The sequence below is a fragment of the Pantherophis guttatus genome, chromosome 1, assembly GCF_059756535.1.
Source record: "Pantherophis guttatus breed Tessera chromosome 1, ASM5975653v1, whole genome shotgun sequence".
Lineage (NCBI taxonomy): Eukaryota > Metazoa > Chordata > Lepidosauria > Squamata > Colubridae > Pantherophis > Pantherophis guttatus.
Genome location: NC_142063.1, coordinates 241494933 through 241511710, shown reverse-complemented (window position 1 = coordinate 241511710; position 16778 = coordinate 241494933). Strand labels below are relative to the sequence as shown.

General features: G+C 39.4%; 1 protein-coding gene and 1 long non-coding RNA gene across 4 annotated transcripts in view; one reads left to right on the top strand and one right to left on the bottom strand.

The window, feature by feature from the left end:
- Nucleotides 1–176: 176 nt before the first annotated feature.
- On the bottom strand, nt 177–2290 carry LOC132711098 (uncharacterized). Its single transcript, XR_009621888.2, has 2 exons — nt 1974–2290; nt 177–451 (listed from the first exon to the last, which is right to left on the bottom strand). It is a non-coding gene; the product is annotated as an uncharacterized LOC132711098 (long non-coding RNA).
- Nucleotides 2196–16778, top strand: part of FAXC (failed axon connections homolog, metaxin like GST domain containing) — a 30746-nt gene continuing 16163 nt past the window's right edge. Inside the window, exons 1-4 of one of the 3 annotated variants that reach the window (XM_034409053.3) lie at nt 2196–2350; nt 3057–3178; nt 12676–12811; nt 14980–15176. In XM_034409053.3, the coding sequence (XP_034264944.2) occupies nt 3072–3178; nt 12676–12811; nt 14980–15176 (440 nt within the window). In that variant the 5' untranslated portion in view covers nt 2196–2350; nt 3057–3071. Of the gene's footprint in view, nt 2351–2451; nt 3179–12675; nt 12812–14979; nt 15177–16778 lie in introns of those variants that run through there. The other 2 variants (XM_087882598.1, XM_087882597.1) reach the window with 2 other exon arrangements.

The window sequence follows — 16778 nt, the reverse complement described above, 5'->3', positions numbered from 1 at the left end:
ATCTAAGATCTGCATTGCACATATCATGTTTAAGAACAAGCCACAAACTTTTTAAGCATTAGCAAGCATAAATATTTTATATGAGGTTATGATAGAGCCATTGATGCCCAATAGTTAGAGTAATGGCCCTCTTTCCATATATAACAAGAAAAAGACAATGACAGTACACTTCAGTAGTTGTTTGCAAGGAGAAACTGTTTGCCAAGTTGAGTTTATTCAGTGAACTTCAAGTTACTATATTCTATTTCTTGAATGGAGACTTCTACAATGTCTTCTGCTTTGATCTGTTAAAGCAGCTAAGCTCCTGCATCAAAAGGATCACATTCCTTGCCAAAGGCTGTCTTCAACAATGATATCCAGAAACTGATTTTGGAGAAGGCTGATGAATATTCCTTTGACAGCAAAGGTGACTAAGAAACAAGTACAGGAGCGCATAACACCAGACATGTCACTGGAAGGCAAAATCACAAAACTGCATCTCACTTATTTTGGGGAAGAATTCACTGGAGAAAACGATTATGTTTGGAAAAGTTAGTGTAAAAGGAAACCAGGCCCCACCAAGAACATGGTGGCTGGACACCATCAAAGATGACACCAACCAGAGCATAGAACAACTCAAAGATGTAGTGCAAGATTGGAAAATGTGGAGAGACGTTAGAATTGCCAAGAGGTGGACACAACTGAATGGATATCATCATCATAATTTATATTTAAACAATAGCAGTCCAGGAGGTGACCTAATAAAGCTCTTCCCTAAATAGATTAGCATTTAGGATTTATGTATGTGAGGAAGAACTTCATACTGGCAGTTTGGCTATAAATTTCCCCTAGTTCTCAAGAGCAAGGAGCAATGGGGTCTCAGAGGAGTGTTGTACTATTCTCAACTTGAATTTTGGCTTGGAAGCAGTCCCTTCAAACTGAGTCTTAGGAATGGTTATAACTATTTAATCTGTTCCTGTTTGGGATAAACGAAGTGTTCCAAAGATATCTGAAAGCTGGTGATTTCCAAAGTAAAAACCAAAGTAAAATCAAAATAATGAAACCAAAGTGATGAAACCAAAGTAAAATACATCTTGGTAACCCAAAGAATTAAACCTTTTTACCTTACGAGTAAAAGGTTGAGAGGAAATATCTTATTAAGATTTCACTAGAGAATATTAAATACTATATGTATTTGCTAGGTAAAGAAACTTCCTCCTCCACACCTTACTATTATTTTGTTTAGAGCACTTAAACTGACACAACGATGTGCTAGCAGAGACAGGCCCCTTATTAAGATATAGCTTATTGTAGAATCTTTACTTTGTATAGATTGTACTGAAATAATGAAGTTAGGACAGCTTTCTGTCATCTCAGTAACGGCTGGATAATATTAGAAAATCCTTGTAAGTCAGTGGTCCCCAACCTTTGCGGCTTGGTGGCCTGGCTGGGTGGGTGGGGGAAGAGGGGAACTGGGCAGTGTGAGTATGGCCCAATTCCAATAGGCCACAGCTTGGTAGTGGGCGTCAGCCCAGGAGTTAGGGACCCTTGCTTTAAGTCATAAGCTGGGATCCTGCTATAAACTCAAGAGAGACAAGAGGAGTAGAGCAAGTGGTGTTGGGTTTGTCTTTGGCAATCTTGCAGCTCAGCTACTCAATTATTTCATCCAAATTTGGCTGATTTTTGCAAGAAAAAGTCAATGTGTACATTCAGTTGTATGTAATATGGTTTTTCTGTGTGCAAAGACCCTGCAAAGAATTACGGATGTGGATGAATACTTTCTGGAACTGATTCTTTTATGTACAAGAATATTTCTTAAGTAAAAATAGGGAAACGTGGGAATTTGATTATAGAAAGGGCCAATTACCTTCATAAGAGAGAAATGGCTGCAACGAGTCCCACTAGGCTTGCAAAAGAAATGGAACTGGGGAACGGCTTCTATCATCCCCCTTACCAGGTTTCCTTGGTGTAAAGAGATTTATTTTCAAAATTACCTCTTGTAACTTCTACAGGCACAGTGACCTTGGATTCCCCAATTCCCCCACGACCTTGTGTTCGGCTAAAAAAGGCCTGCAGAATGGAAACTCCAATCTCTAAATGAGGAAAGCAGCGATTAAAACTTGAAAGCGAGAGAAACGGAGGGAGACGGGGGTCGCGTAAAATGCGGAAACACGTAGGTGCTAAGACACAAAGGTCGCTGTGTACGAAACGGAAGCGATTATATCTTTTTGCTCCGAAGATGCAGCTCACCGCTTGAAGGGGAGGCCACGTGACACAACTCTTGGCGGATGCCACCAAAGATGCAGGGCACAACAACAACAACAACAACAAAATGAACCAATAGAACAGAACTCCGCTTCCACCCGGAACGGTATATATATATATATATATATATATATATATATATATATATATATATATATATACCTAATCTCCCAACTATCCTTAGGTCTGCCTCCTTTCCCGGTGCCGGGAGCCGCGCAGCTCCCCCCTTTAAATCGTGTCCTTCGCTTAACGAGTGACCTCCGCCTTCCTCTCTCCGCTAACCTCGCTGCTTTCGTGTTTAATTTCCCACGGACTGGAGTCGCCCGCGGGGTTTTTAGGCAGATTGGAAAGCCATGACATCACCTCCCTCCCTCCTTCCTCCGGGCGAAGACATGAAGACCGAGAGGTAGCGGCAAGGAAAAAGTACCGCCGCCGCTGCCGCTGCCGGTGATGTTGGTGCTGATGTTGCAGAGCTCGCCAAGGACACTCGGCAGAGCCGCCGCCGCCGCCGCGCTCTCCCTTTTCTCTTCCTCCTCCTCCTCTTCCTCTTCCTCTATTGTCGAACTCCCGGCTTGCCCCTGCCGTCAGCACCTTGACGCCGCCCGGTTTCTCCCCCATGCAGACGGCCCTGGCGTCGATCCGTGGGCAAACGGGAGCTAGCAACGCCCGCGTCGCGCAGCATGCCCTGGGGGGTTGGCTTCGCCTCATCCAGGTCGTGCATGGTGGATCTAAGCAGGAATCAGAGCCTTTGGTGCGCGGGGTCCGACGATCACTTTTCCTTTTATGGGGAAATCCTTGCTTTCCCACTGCAGGATTACGGCGGGATCATGACAGGGCTGGGATCCGATTCGTGGTGGAAGAAAACCCTTTATTTGACTGGGGGGGCCCTGCTCGCCGCTGCTGCCTATCTGTTCCACGAACTCCTGGCTATTAGGTGAGCGAGAGACCCGGGGTTTTGTTTTGGGAAGGAAGTCATAGATGCCGATAACACAGCAGGGGCCCGATCGTGTGGATTATGTTTTCATTACAGCAAGGTTTCCCATGATTTGGGCCGGGAAGGAGAGGGGAGGGCAGGGTTATTGGCCGACCCGGATAGGATACAGATCATGGGGTTTTAAGAATGCAGGCCTTAATTTAAGAGGAGGCTCTGTTCTGTTCTACTTTGGATGTCAGCATTTAAGCCCCTGGGCAGGGCCTCTGAACATAGGCAGAGTGGTTTTTTCTAGTGGTGGGCCAATGCATTCTGGGATTTAAATGGTAAACTGATTTGCAGACTGCCATCATCTCTTTTGAGCGACTACCCTCATAAAACTGGGATCACACATTTACTTCGATTAGAAGGGAGTTTTCTTATATAGCCTGCATATTTTGAAATGGAAGATCGATTGTAAAAAAAATAATATCGTCATAAAACATTAGGAGTCAACGTTCAATTATGCTCTAGTTTAGAGGACCAGTTTTGGTGATGTAGTTATGAGTACTTTGTTACACAAAATGAAGTCTTCCGGTCAACCTGCACTTCGGATGGACACATCCTTGCAGTTTTCTCTGACAATAATGAACATGTTTTTAATTCCCCAGTCTAGGCAACGCCTACTGTATTCCTCAATGTCTCCCATGCAACATAGAAATCAGGCCTAGGCCTGTTTAGCTGCCATATTGGATAGACATATAGAAACAGGCCCACTACAAGGTTTCCCACAATCTTCACTGAGTTAATGGAAACACCACAAGAACAGTTGTACAGAACTGTGGCAATGTGATTTATACAGACTTGCATACTAAGCAAGTAATATTTATGCTGAAATGTATTAAGTAAATACGAGATATGTGGTGATATTTAACAATAGCTGTTTCTATTTCCTTTAAAATAGAGTGAGCTGGGTGGTACCTGAATTTGATAAATGAATAAATAGAATGGGGAGAAAAGGTGGGGTGGTGATGGAAATAGAAGAAGATGAAAGACTTTTCAGCTGTTGTACATGGCTTTGCAAATTTTGGGATGATCAGCCTTTCCTTATTTTAAAGACCACCAAATATGCTGGACTACACACTCAATCATCAAAAGTCAGTACTGTACTGGGGAAGTCTGTTTTCTCTTTGTTTGTGTGAGAATTGCTAATCTTAATAGGAAACTCTTATTTCTATTGCCAACCTCCATTGTGACCTGCCTCTTTCTCCAAGGGTTTAGCATCCCTTGTGAAAAAAGGAAGAAATTCTGGACAACATTGAAACCTTTCTTCCTATATTATGATAATTTTATGGGTGCCAATAAAAGTTTGTTGTGGTTTTTGCTACTCTCAACCCTGGATCAACCAGCATGAGTAATTGCAACTTTTAAAATACATTGCAAATGCTAAGACCAGGAGTTCAGCCACATAATTACTTTATATCCAGTATCAGTTCAGTTATTGCTCACACATCACAATGTTTTAAAGTTCAGATTTCTCTTCATAACAGTTTTCTCTTCATTAACCTTAACTTCATTAAGGTAGTTTTTTCCCCCATAAGCTGCAAATATTGGAGACAATACCTCATAAGAGAAAAAGATATCAACCTTTTTTCTGACCAAGAGTCATTTTTTGGGTTTGGAGTGTTCCATGGCAAATAGATGCAGCCAGAGAAAAAGTAAATTTTGTTTCATTAAACTTGCATTTATTTGAGTGAAATTAATGATGACTTCCTATGTATTTAAATAATTTTGTCTTTCAGTCACATTAAAATTGACAGTTTTATGGAAACTTTTGGAGAGGCACTGAAAGACTATCCATCAAAGTATGCAACTAACAAAAGAAAACCCTGCCTGTTTTCTGTCACAATTCAGACTTTATTGTGGTCAGTGTTTTGCTGAAAGCAATACAGAAATTTAAAGCATACAACATAAAGTAAAGAAAAAATAGAAATAGTTGTATGATCAATATGATGAGGTCATGGCAACTTTTACAAACAGTAAAATAGAATTTGACCACATTCAGTGAAACAGCAGCATACTATCCGAATGACCTGGAAATGTAAAAAAGGAGTTCTAAAATATAGCTGTGCAACAAAATGTTTTCAGTATTTTGAAATTCTTTACCAGGGCACAGGCTTAATATGAATGATATTTCCCCTTAAGTTTCCCTTCAAGAACAAATTTCCATCAAATTATAATAAAAAATGCTAGTGTTAATGTCTTTCTGAATTTAGAGATAGTTATTTAAACATTTTGCAGGAACAACTATTGTACTCAAAAACACATCTCTAGAGAACAGATTTAATTGCCCTTCTGTGCCCATAACATGTAAAATGCTTGACACTGCTTACTTGTAGCCCAAATGGCACAGCTTTCCTTTGGGCACCACAACATCGTATGCATGCACAAAAGCGGTAGAATTGTGGCACAGTGTTGCTTTTGTCATTTTAATGGCACTAATTCAATCTCTTCAGAAGAAAGCACCTCTAAACTCAAGGCAGTATAGTACCAAATAAGTAGATTTATCACTTGGGGATTTGTAGGGTGCTTCAAGAAAGTGGATTCCTAGAATTATCAAAGTTCAGCTCGATAGTTTTAAAATCCTGATAAATCTGAGGATCAATTTATTTGGAGCTGATTAGATATATTTGTTTTGTTTCATTTATATTGTACTTGTCCTACATTTTTCCCATCTTCCCCTCTTTCTCCCTCTTCAATTTTATTTTCACAATTACTCTGTGTGGTAGGATAGACTGATAAATAATGATGGCCCTAAAAGCAATTAAAGAGGCTTATATAACTGGGCAGGAATTCAAAGCTGAGTTTATCCAGATCTAGTCTATATTAGCATTGTTTCATGTAGTACCTTCTGAATAATATATTTATGGTTGTTTTGATGTTAAAAGTTGGCTAATCAGGTCTTGAACTCTCAACAATGATACATTACAAAGTAAGATTAGTGACTATCATAATTGCATAACTACTAAATTATCTTCCCAGTATAATAGGAAGTTGATATTAATTTAATCAATGAATGCCTAAATGTGAATTGCTTTATATTCTCTTGACCTGGTGCTAAATTATCTTAACACGGTATCAAAACTTTCACAAATTGCTAGTGGAGACATTGAAGCATAAATTTTTACATATTTGATTAATTAATTGTTTTACAATGACTAAATTTCAAACATAAGAAATTATATATAATTGTTTTAAAGGAGATAATTTTCTTTCTTACTTATTTGAATAGTATATCTCTTCCATAACGGCTCATGGGATTTAGATTTTGTTATAGAAATCTCTTAAATGTGCTTCTTTAAGGCAACAATCTGAAACTTGTTAGATGTGTTGCATCATAAATCCAGAATTCTTTAAATATCTGAAGAAAATATGTTGGGAAAAATTAGTATAGGTGATTAACATACCTTTAACTGATCTGATTTATTACTGGTTGATTTTTAAATCCTAAATAAATGCGTAGATGATTATATATTTAGAGTAAGTCCCAATAAATTCAGGGGGCAGAGGTTGAACAGATATGCCTAGCATTACTTTGTAATAGCATAATCCTAATTATGAATAAATCCAATTTAATAGGCTCTTTTCTAAGGAGGTACACATGTGCTGCTAACTTGAATTAAATTACTTCTGGGGAATATATTTACTGCCTTGAACTCAAACTGATCTCTAAGGCAACTTGTTGTGGTTGTTGTAAAGCTGGAAAGAACTCAAAATGAACGTAAGAGAATAAGGAATGTTCTGGTTAGGTCAGCCTTTGGAGGTAGAACAGACTTTACAAGAATATCTGGAGGTAGGCTATCATAACAGAATCTTGAAAGCTTGACTGTGAAAGTCAGCCTGACTAGGTGGCTCAGTGTCTAAACATGGAGCTTGTCGATCAGAAAGGTTGGTGGTTCGAATCGAATCCCTAGTACAGGTCTCTTGTGTGAGCAGGGGGTTGGACTAGATGACCTCCAAGGACTCTTCCAACTTTGTTACTGTTAATGTGTTTTCCCTTCTTTCCTTGTTATACCTCAGGGAGTTAAGAAAGAATCGCTTTGAATTTCTTTCTGAAGTTTTCTTTGCTTTCCAGGCTTAAAACATGTTTTTGTAACCGACAAAAGATCTTGGTGATTCTCCATAGATTAGTTATGTGACTCTGGCTGCTATACCCCAGGATATGAGATTGTTTGGTTTAGTTAAGGTGTTAGACTAGCACCAGAGAGATTTAAGCTCAAGTCCACCTTCAGTCCACTGGGTGATTGGGTGCTGCTGATGGCTCTTTCTCAACCCAACCTGTGTATCTCATAACGTTCTTGTGGGAAGAAAAGGGAGAGGGAAAGTTATGTATAACAATTTGAATTTTGGAAGCAAACTCAGTTTTTGAGTATAATTAAAATATCTCCATAAGGCATAGTAGTTTTATTATTGCTGCTAACTCTAGATAAGCCGGGGGAAGCGACAAAAAAGAATTCCATTAGTTATGTTGGGTGGGAATTCTGGGAATCCCATTATTTCAGAACAGCTCTATATGAGAGAAGGTTGCTATTTGAGAACCATGGCTTCAAATCTTAATTATTATGGGGTGGTACCTGATGCAGCAATCTACAGGTAAATTTATTGATTAATGGGAGGGAATGGTCCTGGAGACTGTTCCCGCAGATTAATTCTGCTAGGTAAAATGGCCATTATTTGGATAAGTCAGATAAAACAGATACCTGTTATATCTAAAAGCTTTGTCCATATATGCAAAATAAAGACAAATTTAGTACATATAATACTAAATGAGTGATCAGCTATTATGAATTATTGATGGAAATCCCATACCCTGAGTTATGCTTGGATATTATATTTTTTTCCATAGTCTTAGTCTTAGTCTAGAACTTAGTCTAGTTCTATTATTTTTTTTATAGTGCTCTAACTGAAGAAAGGAATGTGAATTTTTTAGAGTCTTGTTGGATTGGAGTGGCCTTTAAGCCCCAGTAAATAAATATAAATAGATAAATTTTAAATAGATAATTAGAACCAGCTAACTCAAAGTAGGGAAAACATGTCTTGATGCTATATTTTCAGCAAGCTTGTAGAATTAGTAAGCTAGATTGATCCTGAAATATGATTCATGTTGGTCTGAGTCATCATAAAAGCATATTCTTGTATTGACAACAATCAGTCAGTGTTTCAAAATATCATTAGCTACAGAGTGTGTTTGAGAGCAGGAAATATAGCCATAAAGCCACTGACATATTCACTTATAGTGTAGATACCAATACTGTAAGATCCCTCGTGAATCACCTATCCATCATAAGCAGCACAGATAATAACACAAAAGCCTCTTTGCTTCTTGTCGGTATCTGCCAACCAGAAGGAGAACCTGGTGGAGGGTTGTGTTCTCCGGATCCCAGTTCCTAAACACAGAGAGACTGTGTACTCAGCCTCAATTAATATTCTGTTGCAAAACAGAGCTCAGAAGCCTGCGGATCACAAGTTGTCCCAAGAATTCTCAAGGTTGTATTGTTGACATATGATGTCGTATTTCTTTCTTGTTATTAATAAATTAAGCCATAAGACAGATTCATTAAACCTCTATAGGGTTGTCAGACATGTCTTATTGAGCAAGCCCCTACTTATCCTTCTCCAAAATACAAAACTAAAAAATAATAAAAATCTAGCAGTAAATAAAAGGGCTTGACCAGCTGAAAGAAAGTTGGCCATGTTGTAGAAGATGGAGTCTTTAAAGCACTAAAATTGCCTCACCGAATCATGGGTGTTATGAGAGTTTCTCTCAGTGGCCTGCAAGAAGGAAATAGTTCCACAGGAGAATCTAGAACAGGGGTGTCAAACTTGATTTCATGGAGGGCCACATCAGGGTTGTGTTTGACCTCGGGGCGGGGGCAGGGGGATGTGGCCAGGGTGGGCATAGCCAGTTTGATGTCACTTGTATCAGGGGCACCTGTGGTGGCCACATGCTAAGGCAGGACTTCGCTCAGACCCTCCCTTCCTCTCATTATAACCTTCCTTCCTTCCTTCCTTCCTTCCTTCCTTCCTTCCTTCCTTCCTTCCTTCCTTCCTTCCTTCCTTCCTTCCTTCCTTCCTTCCTTCCTTCCTCTTGTTCTTTTTCCTTCCCTCTTCATTCTCCTTTCTGCTTCCTTCCCCTCTTTCCTTATTTTTCCTTCCTTGCTCTCTTCTCATCGCCTCATCTTCCCATCTTTCTTTTTGTCTTTCCTCTTTCCCTTCTTGGATGCTCCTTTTGTTTTGTTTTGTTTTTAATTTGTTTTGCTAGTCCTCTGCCAGAGAAAACGGAGCTGGGGGAGGGCATTTTTGCTGGCAGAGGGCTGCAGGAGGCCGCTGTAGCTGAAAATGGAGCCAGTGCGCAGCCCTCCCAAGCTCTATTTTCGCTGGCAGAGGCACCGCAGGCTGGTCCTTTGTTGTTTCCAGGGTGGCCCCTTAGATCAGATCTAAGCAGCCTTGCAGGCTGGATCCGGCTTGCGGGCCTTGAGTTTGACACTCCTGATCTAAAACAAGCCATTTTTGTTTTGGCTGCCTCAGAGAAAGTTGAAGAATCCATAGGTTGGACTGATAAAACTCCCTGAGTAAGAAGAGAGAAGGATGAATAGGAAAGGAGATTGCTTTTGTTTTTCCTTTCATTAGTCTTGTCCTCTTTGTGGCTTTTTTTAAAAAAAAATTATATTTCAACCTAAAAGCCAATATCTGCTCTCAGTCTCTTGGTATTGATGTAATGTTTATTTTCTGGAACTGAAGCTAAATTTTGGTCCGGTCTCCTGGAAGTTGGTTGGAACATATCCACATCAAATTCTGAAACTGGGATAATGCATTATTAGCCGATTCTGCTGGAAGAAGATTTTTCCCTAAGTGCTGAGTGGAGGGAGGCAAAGGGACTCAAGAATTAAGTCACGTCATGACAAGGGTGTTGTGGCTAAAATGCAGAATCATGGATATGATGTTTGTAAATAATGCAACTGATTGTAATGACTAAGTGTTTATGTACAATGTCAAGTCATGATAAATTTTGCCTCTTTCTAGTTGGGCAGTGATTTAAAACGAAGACTAGGATTATTAAGCAATCTTACGGTTATTTTGCATTCTTTGGGCACAAACACAAAGGACCATCAAAAGTTGGTACTTGGCTGTTGAATTTCAGTATGGAAACTTGGAGGCTTTACATAGCCCTTACGCCATGGATTGTTCATACTTGTACTAAGTCAAAACAAAAGCAAACCACATTACAGGTAGTCCCTTGACTTACAGCCACTTGTTTGTTTGTTTGTTTGTTTATTTATTTATTTATTTATTTATTTATTTATTTATTTATTTATTTATTTTTAAATTTATATACCGCCCTTCTCCCTGAGGACTCAGGGCGGTGTACAGCCAGAATTAAAAAACATGAAATACAAATATTAAAAACAATTAATATATATATATAAATTTGGCCCAAAATTAAAAATACAAACCAATTAAAACATTTAAAATTTCTTCTTAAGCCAGCCCGGCTTGCTGGAAAAAGTGGGTTTTAAGGGCATGGCGGAAGGCACTAAGGTCTTGGATTCTCCTTATCTCTGGGGGCAACTGATTCCAGAGGGTAGGTGCCCCCACAGAGAAGGCCTTCCCCCTGGGAGTCACCAGCCTACATTGATTGGCTGATGGCACCCTGAGGAGGCCCTCTCTGTGGGAGCGCACGGGACGATGGGAGGTCGTCGGTAGCAGCAGGCGGTCTCGAAGATAGCTAGGCCCGATGCCATGGAGCGCTTTAAAGGTGATAACCAACACCTTGAAGCGCACCCGGAAGACCACTGGGAGCCAGTGCAGCTCGCGCAGGAGCGGTGTTACATGGGAGCGCCATGCTGCTCCCATCACCACCCGTGCTGCTGCATTCTGGACCAGTTGGAGCCTCCGGGTGCTCTTCAAGGGGAGCCCCATGTAGAGAGCGTTGCAGTAGTCAAGGCGAGAGGTTTAGTATGGTTTAGTAACCATTCAAAGTTACAATAGTGCTGAAGAAACTGACTTACAACCAATCCTCGCACTTATGGCCAACACAGCACTCCCATGGTCGTGTGATCAAAATTCAGACACTTAGCAACTGGCAATTTTACAACAGTTGCGGTGTCCCAGGATCACATGATCACCATTTGCCACCTGCCCAGCCAGCTTTGAAGAAGCAAAATCAGTTGGAGAAGCCAGATTTGCTTAACAACTGCATGATTTGCTTAACAATTGTGGCACAAAGGTCACACAATTGGGTTGACTCAATTGCCTTGGTTAGCAATGGAAATTCTGGTCCCAATTGCTGTCGTAGGTTAAGGACTTTTTGTATGTCATAGCATAGTGTGTGAATCCAACAAGAGAATCAAAGGAAGTACTGGCAGTATGGGAACAAAGGTCTATAATTCTCTTTGAAATGATCTTCTAGTTTATGAAGACATCTGTCTTGGTATCAGACCAAGTGAAACAATTGGATGAACAATGCACAGTATTCTAATGACTTCTTCAGGGTCATGTCTCTATTTATCAATAGTTCAACTAAAGTCTGCATGTTTTATCTGGAATTTGAGAGATATGCAACATAATAATTACACTGTGCTTTTGGTGTATATGTCTATTTTTAAAATTATGATTACTTGTTTTAGTTTTTCTTTATTATGTAGTGACATGGGCTTTCTGAGGAAAGAACAGAATAGAAATAAAATGAATAGTACGTAAAATAAATAGTTATTTTATAACTGACCAATTAAACCATCTACAACAGTAAAATTAAACAATTAATGATACTAAATGTAGATCAGTCTGCTGATTTCTGCGTTGTGAAGTCAAATAATAAATTTGTCCCCAGCAAGATTGCATTCAGGATGAATGGCTTATCTGAAAGAAATAAAATAGAAATAAAACCCAAGTTAAAGTTAAGCTGAATAGTTTAGGATTAGAGTTGCAAACTATTTTGTCCACTACAGGTGTGTATTGTTTTTAATTAACTTTAATATTCATATGCTTTTAAATTACTGTAGCCTGATGTTTGCTATATGATATCAACTAAATGGAATCAAGACTTGAACTTTCAATGCAAGCCACACCTAGAGAACATTACTATTACTATTACTATTACTACTACTACTACTATTACTACTATTATTATTACTATTACACACACACACACACACACACACACAAATATGTTTGTGTGTGTGTGTGTTTTCTTTTCTTTTCATAGGTCTTTATGTTGAAATTTGGAAAGGCTTGTAATTTCCAATACAAATTCAGTTTGGCTTATTGGCTTACTTTGCTATTGCTAAGTACCTCTTAGAAACTTCAGAAATGATGGATAACAATGGCAGTAATCTCAGACAAGACAGATAGAATTCCTGTCTGAGCAACTGCATTGTAGTTTGTGTGTGTTGTGTACTTTGATGCTCTCCAAGATGTAATGTTTTCTGCTTTTTAAACCTTCTTGCTTATTTTTCTTCTAGGAAAGAACAAGAAGTCGATTCAAAAGATGCCATCATCCTACATCAATTCTCAAGGCCAAATAATGGCATTCCCAGTTTATCTCCTTTCTGCTTGAAAATGGAGACTTACTTGAGGATGGCTGATTTGCCTTACCAGGTAATCTGGTGCATCATGAAATTTGGACCAGAATTATTTAGCTTCCATAAATAGATGTAATTAAATGTTCTTTTTGGTCCTAAAGATATAATCAGAAGCGGCAGCATCTGCAGTGTGTGGCATCAAAACTAGCAAAGATTGAAAACAAAGGATTATGATGGAAGCTCCACCCCCTTTTTGAATGTCCATGTGAGAGTTACAAATGGACAAAAAGAAAAATTCCATCACAACTCTTTGTTTGCTATCTTTGACCTCCTCACCCAATAGGTGCTGTATAGAAAATTACATTATTTGTATCTTTAAATTATATAAATGAAATACAATTAAGCATAAAGTATCATATGAACATATCTATGTGTTATGTACACTTTTTTGTGTTCCTGTATTATTATTGCAGGATCCAATCTAGGTCAAGTCACTGGGACTAGAGGTTTTGTCATCCGAGCTTTTGGACTTGTGCTGGAGGCCATCTTTAGGGAACTTCTCTCTAGTCCTAACTCTAGAGAGAAGTATGTACGTACATACATACCCTAACTCTAGAGAGAAGTTCCCTGAGGATGGGCTCCAGGACACATCTGAAACAGAGGTGATATTCAGCAGGTTCTGACCAGTTCTGGAGAACCAGTAGTGGAAATTTTGAGTAGTTTGGACAATTGGTAGTAAAAATTCTGACTGGCCCCGCCCCCATCTATTCTCTGCCTCCCAAGTCCCAGCTGATCAGGAGGAAATGGGGATTTTGCAGTAACCTTTCCCTGGATTGAAGTGGAAATGAGATTTTACGGTATCCTTCCCCTGCCATGCCCACCAAGTCACGCCCACCAAGCCACACCCACAGAACCAGTATTAAAAAGTTTTGAAACTCACCATTGATCTGAAAGCTTGAAGACAAAACCTCTGGTCCCAGTGACCAACACAGATTGGATCCTGCAACATTATCCTGGGACACGTATATTCGTCTTTATTCGTGTATTATTATTACTACTTGTCGTAATAGTAGTAGCAGTAGTAATAATAGAGACAGTAATACTATTTCCAATCCTCTAGTAAGATCTTATTTCTTAAAAAGTTCTTGATGGTGTATTCTTTCTGTCTTCATAGCAACCACATGAGAAGTATATTTTTTAAAAAATATTTTTAGAAATGTTTTCATAATACAAAAACCCAAATAAGAACACATGTCAGAACTGAAGAAGCTCCTTTGATGAAAAGTGAAATGTCTTCAAGGAAAAACAAAGAAAGTCCATTTGCCCCTTGAAAAAGCACCTTTGATAAGAACACATGGGTTGCCAGTTTAAGAGTGGTTCTGTGAGGGAAACAGCTCCTAAATACAATTGGGAGATAAAGTAATGAATAGATAGATATTTAAATAATAATAAAAAAGAAGTGTTAATGCACTGATACCTAGCAGGGTTTTTAAAAGCCTAGGGAATGAAAAGGGATTGCTTGTTTTGCACTTGCATTATAACATTTGAAAAAGATATTTATCCTGCTTTTTTTTTTCATATACAACTCAAGGTGATGAACTTACCAATACTCCTTCCTTCTCCTATTTTCCCCACAACAACACTTTTTGTTAAGGATTGTCATCTCAAGATGTTAAAAAGACTAGCAGAGTCCAAATACTGTATCTTTCCTTTGCCTTAAGACTTATTGAACTAGTCAGAGAGATGTTTTGCCTTTCTTTCCTGTCCTATCTCCCAGATGTGATTTGAAATAGATGGCTTTGCTATAGATTGCTTCCCTATGCTTCATGATAGAAAAGTACCTCAATCTTTAGGGTAGTATGTATCTTATGTTTGGGCTATGAAAATCCAGATGACTACTAGGTGACATAAGATAATCAACATTTTCTGTAATATTTTTTGGGATTTTGAGAGAGAGAGAAAGGGAGGAAGGGGGAGAGGGGAGAGGGGAGAGGGAGGGAGGGAGGGAGGGAGGGAGAGAGAGAGAGAGAGAGAGAGAGAGAGAGAGAGAGAGAGAGATTTGGAATCCCTTCTTTTGACATTTGTGCCAGAGAAAACCTGATTTAATATGCAAGCAGGTTTGAGATGCCATTAGGTGATCATGCCAACTTTATGGAGGAGTGAAATTAAATTCATTGCAAGAGTTGAACCTGATTTAGCTTCCATGTGATTGCTTTATTTTTGTTTTGTTGTTTTGCTTCACAGAACTACTTTGATGGAAAGCTTTCTCCCCAAGGGAAAATGCCATGGATCGAATACAATCGCAAAAAGGTATCCGGCACAGAGTTCATTATTGATTTTTTGGAAGAGAAGCTTGGAGTGAATTTAAACAAACACCTTGGCCCACATGAGAGAGCTGTTTCTAGAGCAGTAACAAAAATGGTGGAGGAGCACTTCTACTGGTAAGTTGACATAGGAATAGGAGTGCTCTTGAAAGAATTAAAGGATGTAGCTGCATTTAATAGCCCTGTGAGACATTACAATGGACAACATACTTTTTGTGAGGAACACAGGACTGCATGCAGTGTGTGCAGTGGCCCTGCTGCCAATGTGTTTCTCCCTTTAGCTACCTGTATGGCAAGACCTTAAGGGAGATTTTGCTCAAAGTACTTGAATACACTTAGACTTAATGCACATTTGGGTGTTCTCTGTTGTAAGAGTCTCTAACCCCATGGAAAGTTTTACCTACTTTTAGAAGAAAACATCCATCTCTCCAATTTAACCCATTGTTAACTCAGCATGGTGATGCCTGGGCCTGTTGACACACATTAGTAAACTTTTTGTAACGTCCCCTCTGTGCCCTCACAGTGGGCAGGGACATAATAAAAAGTGGGATAAATGAGGAATAAAACCAAAATGAAGAAATTGAAATAATTGCTCACCCCTATTTTAAAGGAGAAATGAGTGCAAATGTGCACAAACACACACACACACACACCTACCACTTTTTAAGATTTTGCAGTGATTCTCCAAACATCGTGCCATTTCCTAAATTTATATCCATTTAGTTTATTTAATGGGCTAGAAAGGGATACAATAGTTATAAAACACAGAGGTGTCAAACTCAAGGCCCGGGGGCCGAATCCGGCCCTCAGGGTGCTTAGATCTAGCCCACAGGGCCACCCTGGAAACAGCAAATGATCAGCTTGCGGTACCTCTGCTAGCGAAAATGGAGCTCGGGAGGGCCGTCCATGTTTTCACTGGCAGAGGTTTGCAGGAGGCCATTGCAGCCGAAAATGGAGCTCAGGAACCTGTTTTCACTGGCAGAGCATTTGGGCCACCAAAGGCACCCCCCGACACAAGTGATGTCAAGCTGGCCATGCCCAGCCCTGCCAAACACAGCTCTGATGTGGCCTTCAATGAAATTGAGTTTGACACCCCGTTATAAAACAATTAGGTGAAAGAATAATAAAAGTGACTGAAAATATATAGCCCAGTTTCCTCTCATTAATTTGCACCCAGATTATACTTTTTTTAAAAAAAATAATTCTCATTGAGCCAACATAATGTTTTCTTCTTCCTGATATGGAGGATTAATGATAATTAAATAAGCAACGCACCACAGAGGGGTTTTGTGTTCCTAAAAATACCTTGTCTTATGTGGAGTTAATTTCCCTTCCCACCAAAGTGTTTCCCAAAATAGGCTAATGCATCAATTAGTTGATGGGGTAGAAGGAGGAGATGAATACATAAAACACTCCGCTGAAGGGAGGTTGGCTTCCAGAATATACAGTCCAGGGTTTGAGACCGTGGATGCACATTTGTCTTTAACAAAACTAGCAGATGCAAGTTGAAGAACACAATTCTACTTGTACCTTTTGAAATACGCCCGCAGGCAAACGCAGAGTCTTTCTCTTGGTTTATTTGAAAGGATGGCTTTTTGGCAAAAGCATTTGGAGCAGTCTTAGAATCATTTTCTAGGATCCTGGGGGCTCTCATACTGCATTCACATAAAGAGAATAAGGGGGAAAAAAGATAAACTAGTCAAATAGTGTATAGGGAAG